At 40.7% G+C, this 20636-nt stretch overlaps 1 protein-coding gene across 1 annotated transcript in view; it reads left to right on the top strand.

Moving 5' to 3' along the window:
* The window catches only part of AGBL1 (AGBL carboxypeptidase 1), a gene marked incomplete at both ends in the record, with an annotated part of 353471 nt that overhangs the window by 66615 nt on the left and 266220 nt on the right, over positions 1–20636 (top strand). The window contains 9 exons of the mRNA XM_081337616.1: positions 1032–1191; positions 2267–2340; positions 3687–3803; positions 3904–4466; positions 5016–5099; positions 5713–5799; positions 6757–6905; positions 8723–8810; positions 20523–20636. The exon at positions 20523–20636 is cut by the window's right edge and continues 34 nt beyond it. Of these exons, the coding sequence (XP_081193742.1) occupies positions 1032–1191; positions 2267–2340; positions 3687–3803; positions 3904–4466; positions 5016–5099; positions 5713–5799; positions 6757–6905; positions 8723–8810; positions 20523–20636 (1436 nt within the window). The remainder of the gene's footprint in view (positions 1–1031; positions 1192–2266; positions 2341–3686; positions 3804–3903; positions 4467–5015; positions 5100–5712; positions 5800–6756; positions 6906–8722; positions 8811–20522) is intronic.

The raw sequence follows: 20636 nt of genomic DNA on the forward strand, positions 1-20636 counted from the left end.
CCTGTGCAGCTTTCCTTAACACCGTATCACCAAATTCAGACCAGTGAGAAGTGTAACTGTTCTGAAACGCATAATTGTCCCAAAGATACGAATGAGATCTGTTCGCTCAAAAATGCAAAGCAAACAAAATTCTCTCCAACTCCATTTAGAAATAGAGGGAGGTTTGAAAATATGCATTTGACCTCAGTGCTTTTTTTTTGTTAATCTTAAAATATTTAATCCTGTTATGGATTTTGCATCTCGGACTACTTTGGATTGAGGGATAAAGCAATAGGCACAATCTTGGTTGGTCACACTAGCAAACTGCATCTTTATTCTGTTGGTTCCATTTCACAAACAAGCTGAGTTAATTCCAAACTCTGAAGCTGGAAAAGAAAATCTACATGAAGGGGACCCTGAAAGGATAGTTACGGTGTGATTTTAAGATAAGCACCTCCTCAGTACTTCCAAGAAATTAAAAGATTTTTATCCCAAGAGCCAAATGACCTCTATCATCAGAACACTTAAAAAAAAAGTATAGCTTTTTGTAGCATTGGAATTTTTGTTGCTAGCTCACACATTGGGGTCTCTAGAGAGAAGAAAAGAGAACAGCTCAGCCATCATATATCTTTCTTGCTAAGCTGTGTGATGACCATCTACATAAGAATGTGATTGGTTTTTCATCCCATTTGTTTTGAGCAAAAAAACTGTCAATCCCCCCTGGAATACAGGCACTCTGCAAAGTGAACACATTATGCTTCACAGCCCTAAACATCTATTTATCAACAAATAAACCAGTAGCACAATTGTGTTGCTTGTGCTCCTGAAAACCACTCATGTGGCCTTCAAGATCCCTTTTAACAAGGGCTGCCAAGTTGTAACTGTTAATTTGATAGAAAAGAGTAGTTATTAGACACATGGGAAATAATCACATTTACTATGATTAAGGTAACAGAGTAAGTCCCTTGCATCAAGCTGGATTCTTTGTCAGTGGAGCTATCTGAGCCAGAGGGGAAATGATGATCTGAATGTTCATTTTTGCTCTTGTTTAGGGCAGCCTGTTTAGCAAGACTCTGGACCCTATCGTCAATACAGTAACTCAGATCCTCAGGAAAACCTATCCAAAGATGCCCTTTCCTTCAGCTGCGATTAGCAGTTCCTATTCTTTTCCCATTCCTGGGAAAACAGAACTTTCACTTCCCAGACCTGAAGGTAAGTTGTTCCAAAGTCCCAAGAAGAAAAAGAAAATATGCAGGCTGTGAGGGTTGATCTGCCTTGTAGTGTAAACATGCTCCCATGAAGAGATAGCAGCACACTTTAATGTAGATGTTTGCAGAAGAATAAACTTCCATGGGAGGCAAAATATCTCCATAAGAAGAATATGCCAAACAAGGCCAATAAATCAGGGGTCCTTGGTGCTCTCTGATTTTGGTTGTTTCCTTGCAGACATTTCATTACCAAACTAGGAAACGACATCAGTGCGCTGATGATCTTGGGTAAAGAAATGTCTGCAACAAAACCACCAAGCTCAGAGACCACCTCGGATCCCTCATCTCAACTTTCAGCTACAAATATTCTCCTCTCTCAGTAAAGCCAATAAAGATTGCACGCACTCAACATGCTTGCTGATGGAGAAGTGGGGTGGGGATGAAGGCGGCAGGGAAAATTAAAATTCCAACCAAGAAGGGAAGATGGAATGAAGTAGTTAAATCATTTTTTGGAACTGCAAAAACTTGCGTGTTATTTCGTAAGTGTTTTACTAATTTGATGATCGTATTGTCTTGAGGGATGGTTTCCTCTCATGACCAGTATGCCTGCTGACTGGGAAGAGGAGGACAACTTAAGAGGAGATTTAAGAAACTCATACAGCATGGTGGGAGTTGATGTATAGAACATCTCTTGATATAGTTTGGCAGGATGGTTGAAGCTCCACACCATAAACCAAGACAAAAAAAAATAACATGCAGGATTGGTAATAACTTCCTGCAATGATGTCATCTGAATAAAAGATTTAAAAAATAGTTGAGCAGACAGCAAATTTTATTTAAGATGCATGCAAATTACCCTCACGTGTGTGCTTGTGGGTTTTGGTGAAATTGTCTTGTTTTGCATATTGCTTTTTTGTTCTTCGTTTCAAATATATGCATATATTGTTTCTCCTTTGATGAGACTTATTTTTGTGTGTGTTGTGGATGCTATCAGTGTCCGAGTCACCCATGTGGGAAACAGCTCACTTCTTTGGACAGTTTGATTGTTGATTCTTGGCTTCGTTGCCTTTGCTTTGCAGATTATTTTGATGAAGACGCTGAGGAAGGGACTGAGAAAGACTGTGAGAATGAAGATGCTGAAAATAAAGAGGAAGTAAGTAACCTTGTTTCCTAGCCAGCTGCCAAGTGTTTGATAGCCATGCCTTAATTCATTGGACTTTTAATAGATGAGAGATTGGAGGAGATATCAGCAGAGATGCTTCGTCCTTTCTGAATGTCTGCCAGATATTCTAAGAGATTCAAAGCCCCAATCAGCCATAAAACTGCTTTTCTAAGCAAGATTCAGATCAGGCCAAAGTCTGACGGAACATTATAATAACTGCTCTATTTGCAATAAGTTGGTTTTAAGTCTGACTCTTGTCTGGATAGGAGAAAACCAGGGTCTAACCATATGTTAGTGCAAAATCCATGGTGGAACAAAAGGGGGGTATTGTATGCATTGAAATAGTTACGGTCATCATCTTGCTATTTATGAGAAAAAAATCTTACTCTGTTATAGAAATATCTAGCCTTGTCCTATAAGTAATGTTGAACTAGAGGTCCTGATGGTTGGCTTTTAGATGTATGCAAAGTTAAATTGCCAACCAGTAGGTTATCTGTTTTATGGTTGGTTAGCTTCTTATTTTTCATAATTGTGGATAGATATGTCCTCCTGTTATTGTCAAAATACATGGTGAAATGATTATGTATTTCTTTCTTCCTCCCCTTCTCCCTCAAAAGAGTGATTCAAGGTCCTGGTGATGACCTATAAAGCCCTAAATGGCATGGGTCCGGATTATCTCAGGGAGCACCTGCTGCCAGCATCAACTCCCCATCGTCCTGTGCGCTCCCACAGGAAGGGCCTCCTCAGGGTCCCGCCGGTCAGGGAATGCTGGCGGGCGATCCCCAGGGGGAGGGCATTCTCTGTGGGCATGCCTGCCCTATGGAATCAATTGCTGGTGGAACTCCGGATCGCCCCCGACCTTCGTTCGTTTCGCCGGGACCTAAAAACCTGGCTTTTTGAGTTAGCTGGCCTGGACTGAGGGGTTTTAAGGTTTTTAAATTCTAATTTTAAATTTTGGGGCTATTGATTTAATTTTATTTTAATTTTTATATTGTATTGTTTTAATTTTGCCCTGTAAACCGCCCTGAGTCCTTCGGGAAAAGGGCGGTATATAAATTGAATTAAATAAATAAATAAATAAATACTTAAGTGCAGTCCAAGAATTGGGGCCTACAGATGTTGGGGAATACGTCTGTGCTCAAGAAGCACAGTCCATAGTCTAGGAAGTCAGGAGCTATCATTCGGGAATAGCCTGGGACATTCCTTACCTATTGTACTGGTTATAGTTGGGGTGGCAGTATATGGAATATAATGGAAGTAGGCTTCAGCCAAGACTATGGGCGAAGGTAAATTCAATGAGAGGGATTCTTCCCTATTTTTCATTCTTGTTTTGAAAGGATGATGATCTGGAGAAGGATATTAACAAGCTCCTATCAAGGCCAGAGCTGGACCGACCGGAATCGGAGCTGAATCAGTATACAGTCATGTGTCCTGAACTTCAATATAACTTTCAGGTGAGAACCTTCTGGGGTTTTGACTTTTCAGTCCATCCAGAAAGCTGCTGTATGCAATGATCCACAATGGTTGGTTGTCTGTTTTTCCTCCTAGTTGAAGGAAAAAGAAATGGAGCGTAAAGATGAGCTGAATTCGGTGGACATCCCTGGGACCCTGACCAGTTCTTGCCTCCGTGTCATTCCATGTGCTATTTCCCTGACGTGCCAGCTCAAACGTAGAGAAGGGGACCAAAGTATCGAAGAAGAAAAGCAGATCCAGAGGACTTTAGAGAGGCCAGTACACAGAGAGGGGAAAAACCAGACACCTCAAGAACCTGGAAAAAGAACTTTCGGTGAATCAAAACCTTCTTTCAGAAAAGGCACAATCTCCAGTAGTCATACAGCCCAAGAGGGATTGCAGAACAGGCAGACATCCCAGTTCCAGCATATGAATTCCTGTGGACCTGGCTGCCAGGAGAGAATAGAAACTTCTGAAATGGTCACAAAAGTTTTGGAGAAGCACCCTGGGAATATCCCTTTCCACAAACCTAGGTACTTTATGGCGAGGGCTAACTGCACCCGCTCCATTCCAGACTACAGAGTACTAGCATTCCCAGATCTCTGGGGTCATCAACCCCCTACTTACAGCCAGCCTTTACAGCCAAGGAGATATGGCATCCAAAAGTAAGTTTCTCTCCCTCTACTTCTAAACCTAGAGTAAAGAGATAGAGATAGGAAGATGGCAAGGGGTCAATGGGGGAAATAGCAAGCACCACTCTCACTAATTATATATCGAGGCAACACTGGCCAATGGAAGTGTAGCTGGAGCCATGGGAAAAACAGAAATCACTGTGATGCCTTTGGGGAACACATCTCCCCACAACTCAATAAGGAGTGGAGCAAATCTAAATTGGGGGATGGATTAAAGTGTTCAGGCATAGGACAGGACTGTCGAGTTAGGACTACTTCATGCTGCAACATACTTCCCCATGTTTTATACCAGGAGTCTTCAAACTTGGCAATTTTAAGACTTGTAGACTTCAACTCTCAGAATTCCTCAGCCAGCTGGCTGGGGAATTCTGGGCGTTGAAATCCATAAGACATAAAGTTGCCAAGTTTGGAGACCTCTATTCTACAGGACCAGAGTGAAAGAAAAAGGTAGCAATCCCAACAAGAAGTTTCCTTCTGGGCATGTTCTTCACCCCCACATCAACCCTTTTTTCCTTACCACAGAGCCAAAATATTTGAAGACATCCGCCGTGTGGTCCAACCAGCTGATATAATCAAGCGAGTTGTCTTTGATTTAGACAGCTCTGGGTAAGTAAATTTTTGTTATGGTAGTTGAGGCCATTGTTAGCAAATCATGGACTTTTGCCATCTTTCCTCCCCCTCTGCACATTCATAAAATCTTCCCTGGAGGGTCCTCTTCGGCAGACAGAATGAAGACAAAACCAAGGTGGTGTAGTGAACTGGAGGAACCAGGTTCAAGTATTGATCCACGTGAAAATCTTGCTGTTAGTTTTGGGAGTAATTTTCTATCAGCCCAGACTTCCTCATGGGATTGTGGATATAGAGTTAAATCAGGGGTCTTTAAACTTGGCCCTTTTATGACTTGCGGGCTTCAACTCCCAGAATTCCTCAGCCAGGCTTTCTGGCTGAGGAATTCTGGGAGTTGAAGTCCACAAGTCATAAAAGGGCCAAGTTTGAAGACCCCTGAGTTAAATGCACTGTGATCTCTATATAAACTACCTTGCTCTCTCAGCAAAAAGGAAGGATGTAAATACAATCAGAAACCTGTGGGGAACCTAATGATTATGAACTACCTCTGTTTCTGTTGAGTCCCAATGCTTTCTGCTAACTTCTTCAGTGGTTAACAGGTCTAGCTATTTCCCAGTCAACTTTGCACTAATTGTGTTGCCTTTTGTTTCAGTTCTTTACAGTCAGATCAACAAAACTGCTTAAAATTCTTTTCCAAATTTGAATCTGGGAATCTCCGCAAAGCCATCCAAGTGCGGGAGTAAGTATGACAAATAGGGCCAGCAGTGTATCTAAGGTGTTTCCAGGCCATCTTGGGAAAGATTAGGCTTAGAGACCATGATGGAATGCAAACATTATAAACCATAATGTTTAACTTTTTTGGAAATCCATCGTATTAGTAGGGGAATATCTTCACAGCGCGGTTACTAAGAAAAGTTGTTTTCAGTAGACAGAAATGACTATTACTAGACTACTGAACTGATCATTCTCACTCTCAAGTCAAAGTACTGGTACTGGAGAGAGACAGATGTTTGCAGCTGCAGGTGTTTGCCTAGCCCTGTGTGGTTGGAGGTCCAACAATTGGGCCAAACCACTATATATCTTAATAAGTATCTTACATCAACAGACTGCAGAGTCCTGTGGTATATCAAGTTCCCAGTGCATGCCAGATGACTAGGTCTCTATGTTTCTACTGTTCTCTGTAGTGCTTGAGCAGGGGACTGGACTAGAAGACCTCCAAGGTCCCTTTCTATTCTATTCTATTCTATTCTATTCTATTCTATTCTATTCTATTCTATTCTATTCTATTCTATTCTATTCTATTCTATTCTATTCTATTCTATTCTATTCTATTCTATTCTATTCTATTCTATTCTATTCTATTATTTTATTCTAATTATATTTCTATTCTATTCTATTCTATTCTATTCTATTCTATTCTATTCTATTCTATTCTATTCTATTCTATTCTATTCTATTCTATTCTATTCTATTCTACAGTCTCCTATTCTATTCTGTTCTGTTCTGTTCTGTTCTGTTCTTTTTCTGTTCTGTTCTGTTCTTCTTGGGTAGCTATATATCATGACTCTTATATGTCCTAATATGTTCTAATATGGAATAATAATATTCAATGGATTCTGCCAATGGATTCTGCTCTCAAACAAACCTGTTTTGTAGCTCGTGGATGTTTCAGATGCTGTTGTGCTTTGTGATCCAGGTATGAATATGATTTGATCCTCAATCCTGACATCAACAACTCCCAATACAATCAATGGTTCTACTTTGAGGTCAGTGCCATGAAGTCTGCCATTCCATACCACTTCAATGTTATCAACTGTGACAAGCCAAACAGCCAGTTTAATTATGGTAAGAGTAGTCATATTGAGGGAGGGGTTGGCCCACTGTCCATGGTTAGGCCCTTTTTGGGAAAGTCAGGTGAACAAGCCCTTAAAACATGGATTCTCAAGGGCTCTTGTATTTCACCTTTTTACTGGGTACTGAAATAGTTTCCATACTGGTGTCTAGTTGCATGGAATTCCAAGCCTTCCCCTTCTTGTGCAGGTAACTTTGACATCTAAGTGATAAATTAAAAATCAGCACCAAATCTCATTCTTTGGTAGAATAAATTGAAAACTATCTGTTTTCTTTCTCTGGGCATAAGACAAATGAGGACGGGGAGAGAAAATGGAAGAATGTTTGTGAAGTTGGAGTAAATTGGTATTTGTGAATAAGGATGGAAGACACCAGTGGGTGGTTTAGAAGGACTTTATTACTTCTAATTGCATGCTGTCATCCAAAATATGTAACGTAAGAGAAGCAAAGGGGAATCAGTTTGGTGAAGTGGTTCAAGGCCTCAGACTAGAAATTGGGAGACTGTGAGTTCTAGTTCTGCCTTGGGCATGAAGCCAGCTGAGTGATCTTGGGCCAATCACTCACTCTCAGCCCTAGAAAGAAGAAGGCAAGGGCAAACTATTTCTGAAAATATTGCCAAGAAAACTTGAGGGACATGACCATGGATATAACAGAAGTTAACTATGACTTGAAGGCAAAAGAAGTCAGAAGACTCAAATCCACACGTGTCTCAAATATTGGTAACAGGGGAGGCATAGAAAGGGAAATTGAGGGTTTTGCCATGTGGAAACTTGGTTTTAACTGCTAGAATTAAACTCCTGAAAGACAATGCCCTCAATTGCAGTGGAACTTTGAAATCACATAATACCAGTTTTATTGCAACAGAATTCTTAATACTTACTTTAATAATATAAGCTGCATAAATGACAACCGGAGCCTCTTTTCAAACCTATCCAATTTTCATTATGGCTTCCTGGATCTTATAATTTGGGGAGAGCAGAGAAAATTCTCTGTGAGAATTATTATTGCCCCTTCTGCCACCAGATCCTGAAGGAAGGAGGCTCCATGTCCAAAATTACAAAATTTTGGAAAGATGGGAGACATACAGTTGCAGATATGTGTGCTCTGACTTCTGAAATCTGAAAAGCATTTGAAGTTTTGCTTGACCAAATGTCCTTCTCTATGATTGGAAGTCTTGTGCAAGGCAGTTATCCTCTCCTGAGGCTTTCCTGCTGAACAGAAGCAGGTCAGAACTGGGAATGGCAGTTTTATAAAATCAAAGCAATTTGGGGCTGGGGCACAGACTCCAATAATGCATCCTTTGATGTATTATCAAGCAGAGAAATGGCAGTTCAAGGAAAGTTGGGTTCAAGAAAAGTTGAAAACAGAAATAAAATGAAAGGAGAGCTTGTAGCCTCATATATAACACTGGGGCAATTCCAGTTGGGCGGGTTGAACAACTGATGCACAGAACTAATCAAATTATCGGATCAGCCATCAAAAGGTATTACACAACTGTTTTTTTTTTCCTTTCCTCCAAATGGAAAACCATTCAGAGGCATCTGGAAACATTCTTGATGACATCAGAGGAGGTCAGGTCAATCAAGGTCATACACTCTAGGATTGGCACAAAAAGACTTTGCTTTGAAATTGCAGAACACTTCAGATTGTCAACAGCGGAGGAGCATCAGATAGTCCTTGTTGCATAAAAATATTATTTCTGTCTTCATCCCTAAACATGCCATAAGTAAAACGGCTATTCCCATTCCACTGCAGTGGAAATCATATCATATCTCTCTTCCTCCCCTCCCAAACTCCTTTTCTTTGTGTAGGTATGCAACCAGTCATGTATTCAGTGAAGGAAGCTTTGCTGGGCAGACCTCACTGGATTCGGGTGGGCTATGATATCAGTTATTACAAGTAAGTGTCTACTATTCTTTTATGTGACATTTGAGATCCCTGCTAATTATATTTGTTCCACGTACTTCTGTCTATTGATGCTACTAACTTCATTGTATGCTTACCTATTTTAGGGCTTTGGAAAACAATAGCTGATGTGTTTGAGACTAACAACTCAACCTTCTCGGCAAACATAGTCCCCAAACGTTTGAAGGACCTCAGGCCCAGGAAAGTAGTTTTGCAATTTCCTAGCACTTCCCCAAACTAAAATTCTCCAAACCTACTTTGCAAACATGCAACAGAGGATTGTAGGATTGTCTCAAAGGTGTTTTTTCCCCCCAAGAAATTTTTTCAAGACCTGAAGAAGCTGCTTGGATGAGAAAGTCCAGTTGCCTCTACCATCTTCTGGAGTCCATTTTTCATAGAATACAGTACCGATAATTGAACAAAGTTTGTTGCATTACATTCTTGATTAAATTACCTTTCCATTGATATGTAATTTGATGGTACTACTCCAAAAAAAGTGTTATTAGCTGTCAAACCTCAAAAATGCACTTTTCCCAAAAGGTTTCACAAATTTGGCCACTACTGTAATTTAGGTGGCTGCCCAACTCACAATGATTCTGAACTGCTTACAGAAGTAAAACCCAATAAGTCTAAAACCTGATAAACTCTTGTCAGCAACAATCAAACAATCCACTTGATTGACCCTGCATCACCCTGAGGTCCCCAGGTTCTCAGGCAAAACCATGTCTTCAGGGCCTTTCAAAAGTGTATCAAGGTGTGGGCCATTCTTAGCTCCTTGGGGGTGATGTTCCATACAGAATGGATCACCATGGAGAAGACCTTTCTTCTTGGTCCAACTAGATAGACTTCTTTAAGAGAAAGGATCCATAACCTATTCTGCCTTCCCTCTCTAGTAGTCAGGTAGATGTAACTGGGAAAAGACAATCCTTCAAATAATGTGGTCCTTCAAGGGATCTGTAATTCTTTTACCTCCAGTTTGTCTTAGCACGAATAGAGCTGTTTCTACCATAGGTCTGTGAACAGATGCAAGCATATAGAGTTTGATTACTGCCATAATGACATTAAGAAGGCTGTTATTATGCCATGGTTAAATCACCGCTGACTGGTGCAATTAAATTATGGAAGTACAATTAAGTTCTTAATTGTAACCTGGTTGCAGATGTTGGAATGGGGTTCTCCCCATTTCATTTTTCCTGGATGGGAAATAGAGTGAATTTAATTCCATAGTGCACTGAACAGTTACAAATCTGTCACTGAATTTATGTTCCTGAATTTTAATTGTTCCAAAATCTACCTGGCACCTCAAATCTATTGCTCTTCTTATACCATAATATTTCTTGAATTCTGAATTTCTTGTATTCTGAAGGTTATAGCAAGTATTATGGGGCCCAAATGTTGCCACCTATACTCCTCCCCCGTCTAAAACAACAACAACAAATCAGATTTGCTGAACATTTGCAAAATCTCTCACTTTACTCATTTCTGTGAAATTCTTGGCGGGAGGGAGAAATGTGGGGAGAAGTCATAACAATAGTAAGTGTGCATTCTCCAGTTAATTCTTAAATCCACCATTTTAACTGAAGTTGCTTCAGCAGCTTAACATTTCAGATATCCCCAGTTGTTGAAGTTTTTCTTGAGGGGAAGCATGTCTTCTAGTCCCTGCTCAGAGTTGATTTTTGTGCATCCTACGCCAAAGAAAGGAGATGGCATCAGCTATTTGGTAGGTAGGCCAGTCATTTGCTGTAGGCTAGAAACCAGGAGACTGTGAGTTCTAGTTTCGCCTTAGTCACAAAGTCAGCTAGATGACCTCGGGCCAGTCCTTCTCTTTCAGCCCTAGGAAGATGGCAATGAAAATCTCTTTTGAAACCTTGCTAAGAAAACCAGCTGCCTGCAATTAGTGCAGGTTCGAGTCCCACCAGGCTCAAGGTTGACTCAGCCTTCCATCCTTCCGAGGTAGGTAAAATGAGGACCCAGATTGTTGGGGGCAATAAGCTGACTTTGTAATAATGCCGCTTGGGGAGGGGGGGTGAAAGCCCTAATAAGCAGGCATATACATAGAATGAAGGCTATTGCTAAGCACATTGATTTGTGCTTCTTAGATTGTAAGCCTCCCTGAGTCTTCGGAGAAGGGCGGGATATAAATGGGATAAAAAAAATAATAATAAAAAAAATAAAATTGGAGGACTTGTCCAGTCAGTTGCCATGGGTCAAGACTTAACTCAAAATCTCCTTCTCCTTGCAAATGTTGAGAAACAGCCACCACTGAGTCTCTCATTTGCAGAGTCTAATTGCAGAATCTTGAAAGCCTATCCAAAATATTCACTACCCTCTTTTTGAGGACAACAGGATTCAGTCCTCAGTGTTCTGAAACTCCTTCCTAGGCATTTTGCTTCCCCTAGGCCAGGGGTAGGCAACCTCAGCTCTTTTATGACTCCAGCTGGCTCAGGAATTCTGGGAGTTGAAGTCCATGAGTCATAAAAGAGCCGAGGTTGCCTACCCCTGCCCTAGGCTGTGTAATCATTTTATCTCTCTCAATCCTCTTCTTCAGGTCTAAAGGGTAAATCCCTGTAGAGTAGGTGAATATTGAAGGAAAATAAGTTCCAACTTTTATTCCTGAAGAGGCTTCTGGATATTAATTAGAAGAAAAATGGATGTAGGTCGGGAGAGCCTTGAGATCCATGACCTTTGATCTCATTTTATGCAGATATTGACCCGATATCAGAATCTCACTGCAAGTCTCCTGGTAGGAACAGTCTGCAACAGTTGGTAAATGGAGAGGCAGAGAAGATCAATGTCAGAAAGAAAATGAGAAGAGATGCTGTTAATATTATGTCTGAACCCAATTGATACCTCTCAGTCATACCTCCCTTTCTCTTGTTGTAACATGCAGGTATTAATTCTGATCTAATCATAATACAATTTTCAATGAAGATTGCTGAGGTAATGTAAAACACTTCAAACAGCTTGGTGTAATACATAATTAGAATACTTTACAATGCACAGCTGAAGTTGAAGATGGTATCTGAAATCCATACAGGTGGCACTTTTTGCAAAACATTACTACAAACAGGATATTACTGGGCTCTTGGAACCCGGTCATTATAATCTGAATTATAATTCAACTAAATTTTGTTATTTCAGGAGAAATCCTAGGGAGGGGAAAGGAAGGATTTATATAGTAAATGTCTTCCATCTTGGAATAAGATGAGTGGCCTTCGAACTTAACACTGATACAAAGTTGTCAAATGGTTGTGATTTCATAATGCTCTCTCTAATCCTTGGGTGCTGCCCAGAGTCACTCTATGAAGAAGATGGGCAGTTTCTAAATATGATGTAGATCAGGGGTCCCCAACCCCCAGTCTGTGCACCAGTACCGGGCCGTGGCATGCCAGCAACTGGTCCGCACAAACAAGCAAAGCCCCATCTGTGAGATGCAGGTAGTACACAAAACCACGCATCCTCTGGTCTGCGGACAAACCTCTCTCCATGGAACCAGTCCCTGGTACCCAAAAGGTTGGGGACCTCTGATGTAGATGAATAAATAATTGTTCATTTACCATAGTTCAAATGGCAAAATCTATCCAACCTTGGTTGATTTTGGATAAGTAACTTGGAGTTATTGGTTAGAACTTGGATGGGAAACTTCCAGGGGATGCCAAAGCTGTAGGCTACAGTAAAAATTCAGAAAAAAGAATTAAGGACAAACCATGTCTGCATTGCCACAACACAACTACAAGAAATGATGGATGAAGTCCTTATCATTTAATTTCAACTCAAAGAAATCTTTATTTTGTACAAGCACCACTCAATACCTTGATTGATGGTATTACTGCCCCACTGAGTAGATCAGTAGATCAGATTGGCAGAGAACTATATACATGGAAACCAGAAGCTTGGCATGGAGTACAAAATAGAAATAGAAGAATAGAACAGAATAATAGAAAAGTAGGGATTGGAGGACAAAAATAACAATGATCTCATTGGGCAGCTTAATAAAAGAATTCAATTCAGGTTAGAAGAAGCATCTGTGACTTCTTCCCCCACACCACATGGGGACAAATAATATTCTACCCTTTTCTCATATTCTTTCTTTTAAAATCATGACCTTTCAGCTGATTAACCACCTTTAACTTGCAGCAGTAGCTTGAGACGTATCTGATCAGAAGTGAATGTCTAATGTCATAACTTGAAGTGTAATCACACAATGCTTTATCGGTCCAGACATTTTATATAGTTATGTATTCTAAAGGAATGCGCGCATATGTTGCATAATATGTGGGCCCTTTAGCTGGGGTGTTGGTTGCATAATTTGTTATTCCTGCAGTCAGCTATGTAAAACATTTTCAAGTGAGGCCCCATACGTAAGCAAATAAGAAAGCAAGCTTGCCACAAGCAAAATTTCTCTTTAAGAGTATGAAAATAAAAATAATTCATTGCGTTCAGGGTACTCTTTCTTGGGCACTGCTGTATAGTTTTGAATCAAGCGTGCTTTGGACTTTAAGGAGGCCTGGGGGGACATGTACTTTTCAGCATTGGGGGACATGTACTTTGCATGCTCAGGGTTGAAGGTATGGGGTCCAGCTGTGACAGACTCCTGTCCACAGTTATTATCAATGAATATAAACCCTAGGGATATAGATGGACAATTTTCTGGTAAGAAGCCTTTCTCGTGATTTTGGGTGGCGACTGATTTTTGCATAAACTAACTCTGTTAGCCCTTTGCAATTCAAGAGATTGCATGATCCTGATTCCACACAATGCAGAAATGTGGGTTCAAAAATGAGTCGGCTTAAAGCTGAAACGTATGCTGAACCGCAACCAGCTTTGAAGAAGGTTATTCCTGTTGCATCCTTGAATTTGGAGTGAGCCCATCACGCTCAGGCCAAGGTTGGGTCTGGTGCAGAGATTCAAGGCAGATGGTCAACAGAGGCAGATTCTGTGATCAGTGCTGGCTTTGTTTATGATGGGAAAACCTTTGAAATACACCAGTGTTTCTCTTCTGCATTAGTCTGTGTAGTGCATACACTCTAATAGTTACTCATATCCATTTTGCTTGGCATGGAGAAGCATGGACAGTTCACTCACCAAGACAGATGTGACAGTCACAGCCCTGGTCGTGTGCCGTCTTCCTTTCTCCTCTCCAGAGCGATGTTTTTATGTTACTGAGATGATTAAAAACGTTACTGTCAAAAGGGTCTTGGTTACAGCACAATTCAGTTTTTCTCCCCCTGTGCCGAGTGACAGATGCTTGCAGGAAAGAATTTCACCTCCAGAAAAACGATCATGGTAGCCTTTATAAAATGATCTGATTTGCAGTTTTGTTCTCCTGGCAAATGTTTGCATTGATTGCACCAAGATTGGCACTGAAGACGTGCGGCAATATCCAGATACAGAATTCCACCAGTCTTTTCCAGTCTCTGGTGTAACTTCCTCTGAGCAGGGGGAAAGTGGATGGCTTGAGGTTTGGCTAAATGGATGGTGATTTTTTTTTGGGGGGGGGGTAGGGGGGGTAGGGTTAGGGTTAGGAAGGGGGGGAAGGGAGGTGGGCATCTGAAAAGTTGACCTCTGCCATTGATTCCAGTTGAAAGCAAAGATTTTTTTCCTCAAATTGACCTGACCACATTGCAAAATTAGGATTGCCTTTGCCTTGTTCCAATTTTTTTTTAAAAAAATCAATCTAATCCTCAGTGTAAATTCATGTTTTTTTATTATTGCCACCTAAGATCAAAACTTAGAAAAAAAAGAAAAAAATGGCATACTGTAATCGCTAAAAACTATGACCTGCAGTAAAAAATATTAATATTATGCAGCGATCTCAACCCAGATTCTACGGGCAATATTACAATATTTAGATAATTTAACATGATCCTTACTGGACAATAGATATTGAAAATGGAATAAATGTGAATGCCTGGAAAATCAATGGGCATATACTGTATATTATACTTAGGAGTCCTTATAAAATTAGTGTGTAAGAAGAAATAAGTTACAACTTCTGCAGGTATCAGGGCTTTGAGGTAGTCCAGATAAGAAGCACAAACCATGAGTACTAATACTACCTTTATTGTAAGGTTAATGTCATGGTTCCGATAGATGAAACCCATCAAAAGAACTTCAAGGCAAGAATTCTTCCTCAAAGAACGTTTTATTCAGGAAACAAAGTATCGGCACTACATAGTTCAACTCAAAACTAGCTTCTCTTCCCCCAGATACAAAGTAGCAAATTGCAATTGCCACCCCCAGGAAGCAGTCATTAATCACATTCTCCAATTATCCTGAAGTGCGGGCTTTCTCCCCAGCTCCTCAGCCCGCCAAAACGTTATCAGTTTGTGTCCTTGAGTTCCCACGGAGTAGCATTATTATTATGGCTAGCTGAGCTCAAGCATTTGCACACACACACACACACACACACACACGCACACCGCCCCCGCTTCTACACCTGATTTCTAAATAGGTGAAAAAGCATGTTAAAATCAAAGCAAAAATGGCTGCAATTTCCATCAGTTGTCAGAGCAGGAACATCCATTGTTACAGCGTTGACAGTTAAAATAAGAGAATTTTGCAAGTCTGAAAATTCTCCCGTCTCTTCCTTTACTTTTGATAAAACTAGAGAGGGTCTTCTCTTTGATATTATTATCCCTTTTTCTTCTATGGGCTGAAATTCCTTTGTCTGAAAGTTGCTAGATTGCTGCTCTTTCTCCTGACTCCCGACAAAGTCATTCCCACATATGATTACAAGAGGGCTCTCCTTAATTGGGCAAAGCTGACTTTCATACAGTAAGGCTGTCAGGACCCACCCCAATCCACGTCTTAGGAAAACAAAAAATCTTGGAGTCAGTTCTAATCCAAAAGGAATTTTTACTAGGACATGCTTGGTTGTGGAAATACAAGACAGGACTTAGTATTGTTTTACAAATTGAAACTTTATAAAGGATTCCCAGTTCAACCCCCCTTCCCTCAACCCCATTTGGTCAGCCCCCATCATTTTACTTCGTGTCATCCCTTTCCTGGGAAAAAAGGAACTTCGAATCTTTATGGTTATTGCCTTCTTCCTCTATAGATTTAAATGAAGACACAGGCCAGATGCCTTCTTCTCTAACCCTCCCTTTTGTTCCCCCAGTTCAAAAGATTTTCCTTGGTCTTTGAAATAACCTAAGGCAGGCTGAATCCACATACGCTCCTCCTTCCTCGGGAGATGGCAGAATCCATAGGGGGGATAATGTTTTAAACATACATTTATGAATGTGATATAAATGGATTCTTCACAGGGTCTGCCATTTAAGTCAGGTAAAGAGGTAAGGATTTCCACTATCCGGTCATGTGCTGTGGTGGCGCAGTGGTCAAAATGCAGTACTGCAGGCTAATTCTGCTGACCGCCAGCAGTTCGATTCTCACCGGCTCAAGGTTGACTCAGCCTTCCATCCTTCTGAGGTTGGTAAAATGAGAATGCAGATTATTTGGGGACAAGATACTGACTCTGTAAACCATTTAGAGAGGGCTGTAAATCACTGTGAAGCGGTATATAAGTCTAAGTGCTATTGCTATGTCCGACTTTATGGGGTGGTGTTCATTTCCATTTCTTAGTGTTGTCTGAAGACATTTTCATTGTCCTGTGGCCAGCATGATTATATGTCAAGGCCAGGGAATGCTCTTACCTTCCCACCGAAGTGGTACCTGTTTATCTACTCTTGTTTGCATGCTTTCGAATTGCTAGGTTGGCAGGAGCTGGGACAAGTAACAGGAGCTTACCTGTTCATGCGGTCCTTGAATCTTGACCCTGGCTGTCAGCTTTGCAGCTGACAAGCTCAGCATCTGTAACTGCTGAGCCATCAAATTGGTTTAGCTTCTTCCAGACCAGCCAAGGGTATCTAGGAGTTGTGCTGGGTTGTTTTAAACTGAGTTCTTGCTTGAAAGAGTCACAGCCTCTGTACTTCTGGTTTGTCTAACTTAGCCAAGGAAGGGAGAGGGGAGGAGTCATTGGATAATGTCTGTAAAGCCCTTTCAACATGAAAAAACATTCTGCCACAGTAAGTGATGATAATAGCAACAATAATAATTAGGCTGATTATTAATTACAGGATAATGCCAGATGGGATAGGAGGAGGATGGAAGGTTTGAAGGAGAAAGATCTAACTTTGGGATTTGACAATTATAAAGTGACTATGTAGCCCTGGCCACTGTACTGCATCTGGATGTTAATTGCATGGTTTTTTTGCATGGTTATCTTTTTAAAAAAAAAATTCCTCAGAGGGAAAGGTTTCCCAAGTTTTGAAAGACATTTTAGCACAAGAACCATCTCAGTTTGTGAGAAAGAAAAATATCAAGAAATTGCTAGATCTTTTCAATAACAAATGTTATTAACAGCTCAGGAAAGCTTATGCCTTATAATAACATTTGTTGGTCAACAAAAGTGCTCTCAGATTCTTGACTTGCTGCCAAGAATAGAAGTAAATTCAACCGAGGTCAGAAATTTATGACCAACGAATCAGGCTGGTTGTGTGTATGTGTTGGTGTATGATTTCTTTAAGAAATATATATGGCCACCCAACTCACTCATGATGACTTATAGGTACAAAACCTCAAATATGCCCAATGCACAGCACTGCATTGAAATTCTTCAACATTTGCTAGACTGGTTTGGAGTTTGGCATAGTGATTAAAGAAGACTGTGAGTTATACACCTGCTTTAGGCAGAAAGCCTGCTGGGTGACCTTGGGCCATTCACTCTCTCTCAGCCCTAGGAAAGAGGCAATGGCAAGCCACTTCTAAAAACCTTACCAAGAAAACTGCAGGGACTTGTCCAGGTAGTCAGCAGGAGTCAAATTCTGACTTGAAGGCACACACAGATAGAGATCTGCTTGATCTGTGTCTTGTTTCTTTCTTGCTACCTATGTTAAACAATGGAGGAGGCTTTTGTCCATATGGGAATTATTTTATCAATGTGATTAGCATTCTCTGCATTTTGATTTTGAGACAAGCTTTAAGAGGTACAGTGCAAATACAGAATAAAAGAGTTGGAAGGGACCTTGGAGGTCTTCTATCCCAACCCCCTGCTCAAGCATTTCAAACTAGAGACTGTGCAGTCTCTTCTTAAAAGCCTCCAGTGATGGAGCAACCACAACTTCTTAAGGCAAGTTGTTCCACTAATTAATTGTTCTCACTTATTGAAATTTCTCCTTAGGTCCAGCTTGCTTCTCTCCTTGTTTACTTTCCATCCATTGCTTCTTGTCCTGCCTTCAGGTGATTTGGAGAATAGGTTGCCCCCCTCTTCGTTGTCACAGCCCCTCAAATATGGGAACACTGCTTTCATGTCACCCCCTAATCCTTCATTTCTCTAGATTACCCATCATACCAATATGTATATAGAAGTGTGTGTGTTTGTGTGCATGTGCGCATCCACATAATTTAGAAATTTACTGCCACTTCTTGAATAAAATCTAACTAGACCATCCACCTGAAAAATCAATGATGTGTATATTTTGGAAATTCAAACAGGATCTCTTGCATTATTATTATTTGATTTATTTATTTGCATTTTGATGTAGCAACGAGAATAGCATCAATCCAAAAATGGAAGGGAGAAAATCCACAGGGCACTTCAGAACAGGACATGTCAGCAGTGGGATAATTGGTGCTAGGCGGGGGAAATTATTGTCTAGAATGTCCTCAGGAATGCAATTTGCTATGATATCGTCTCTTTGAAATGCGTGAATTAGCTCTTCATCACACCTAATGGGAAATCTTTCACCATCAGCCTTGAAATTTGTGTCTGTTTAAAAAAAGTGCCAATAAAGGAAGAAAGAAAAAGTTGGTTGTAGAAAGAGAATTCTGGTGTGCATTTTATCTTTTCTGTCTGAGGACACAACTGAGAAAGGAAATGTGAGAGGCACAGATACTCAGGGATAATCTGTGTTCTGACTTACAGTATTCTGTTCACTGAAATATTTGACATGTTTTAATCGCTCTTTTCAGCTCCGACTTCAGGAGGAACCTGTCATTTACCACCAGGCTCGGTGATAAAATCCCCTCTCTTCCAACTCTTTCTGTCTCAAAAAGTTATCAGAATGTTAATTATCAAATCAAATTTTATTAGAAAATGTAATGAGTAATTTTATTGCACAGAATTAGGAAGCCCTGCATATGAATGAGTTCTGCATATAACAGCTCACAAGAAAACTATCGTATACCTTTGCTTGTTTCAAATCTGGACCTACCCCTTTTCCAAGTCGCTTTGCCTTGAGCTACTCTTTTCTTGGCCTTGAAACTGTTGTCCACCTGTCACTTGTGCCACAAACAGTTTTATCTGATGGGAGAGACAGGTGTCACCAACTTCAGTTCCTTATAGAATCTACTGTGTCCTTCAGAAACTTTATTAGTGATAGCAGTGACTAGGGGTGAAGTGTTCCTTGCCAAGGTAAATTTCCATGGCACTGAAGAATACATGGCTGAGGAAAGTCAGACATTCTGGAAGGAAAAAAAATATCTCAGCGAGATGGGTGTCCAGCTGCTCTGCCTAAATAAATCGTGGAAAAGATGATATCCACCATATTTATTTCCTCCATATTGTTCTACATATTCAGTCCATCCAGAATGTTATAGAATGTTATAGAACCCCCCCCCCCAAAAAAAAACCCGCACCCAAATGTTAAAGGCCTATCAGCCTAAAGGCCTGAAGAATCTTTTTGTGGCTGATGTCAGTAGGGCTTTCCAGAATATTTATAGCTAACAGAATGCCCCAGGGGGTTGTAGAGACACTGAATAGTGGCCACCAGAATGCCACTCTTCCCACACGTCATATCAATATTTTTAAAAGGATCAGAAACACACACACACACACACACACACACCCCAACCTTATTGACCTCCTACAAGGCACAAATCTAAAGGATGGATTTAAGAAAGGATGCACTGAAGCTTTTCCTGAGGAGAACCCCTCAAATGTGTGGCGTAGAATATGCCCAACACATTAAGGGACACAGTTTGGAAGAGAGAAACCAAATTCCAGTGACCCCATGAGTTGAATTTTTCTGTATGCTTTGGACAAGCTTCCAAAGCATAGCGGCCTCAATAGCGGCCTCAATAGCGGCTAAACTCCTTTGCTTTTCTTTGCATGAACCTGCCTCCATCTAGAATAAGGAAGCCTTGAAGGTAGAGTTTGACTCAATGAGTAGAGGGCATGAGGGGAGATTCCCTTCCCACCAATCCCACTATGCCATGTAGTCTACAATGGATAAGCATGGGGAGGTCCTCACCTTTCTGCACTGCCAGAAGTGATTTTATCACCTTGTCACCTTCCTGGAAAAATAACAAGAACAATTGTTTCCCCCCCCCAATCTCCCAAAGGTGCTTTTCAAAAAGCAACTGGACTTTTCTTGTTTGTTGGTTTGTTTTCCCTTGAAGACATTTCTCTTCTCATCCAAGAAGCTTCTTCAGTTCGGAATGAAGAAGCTTCTTGGATGAGAAGTGAAATGTCTTTCAAGGAAAAACAAACCAACCGAGAATGTCCAGTTGCCTTTTGAAAAAAGCAACTTTGGGACAGCCACGACTGAGAATCTCCACAGAACTTTCCCTATGCTCTCCTCCAAAGCTTTTACACTCTACCTTCTTTTTTTAAAAAAAAAAAAAAAATCTTACTTTCCTGATTTTGAAGGCAGGCATGAAAGCCACTTAGTAGTGTGTTTTTCTCTCTCTTTCTTTTCTATTCAGAAACCAGTACCGAAACTGTGTCCCAGTAGCGGCAGGAGGTCCTCGTGTGAAGTCATGCTACACTCTCACCTTCAGCCTTGTTTTCCCTCACCAGGAAGATGTTTGCTACTTGGC

The sequence above is a fragment of the Vipera berus genome (genome assembly GCF_964194415.1).
Source record: "Vipera berus genome assembly, chromosome: 12".
Classification (NCBI taxonomy): domain Eukaryota; kingdom Metazoa; phylum Chordata; class Lepidosauria; order Squamata; family Viperidae; genus Vipera; species Vipera berus.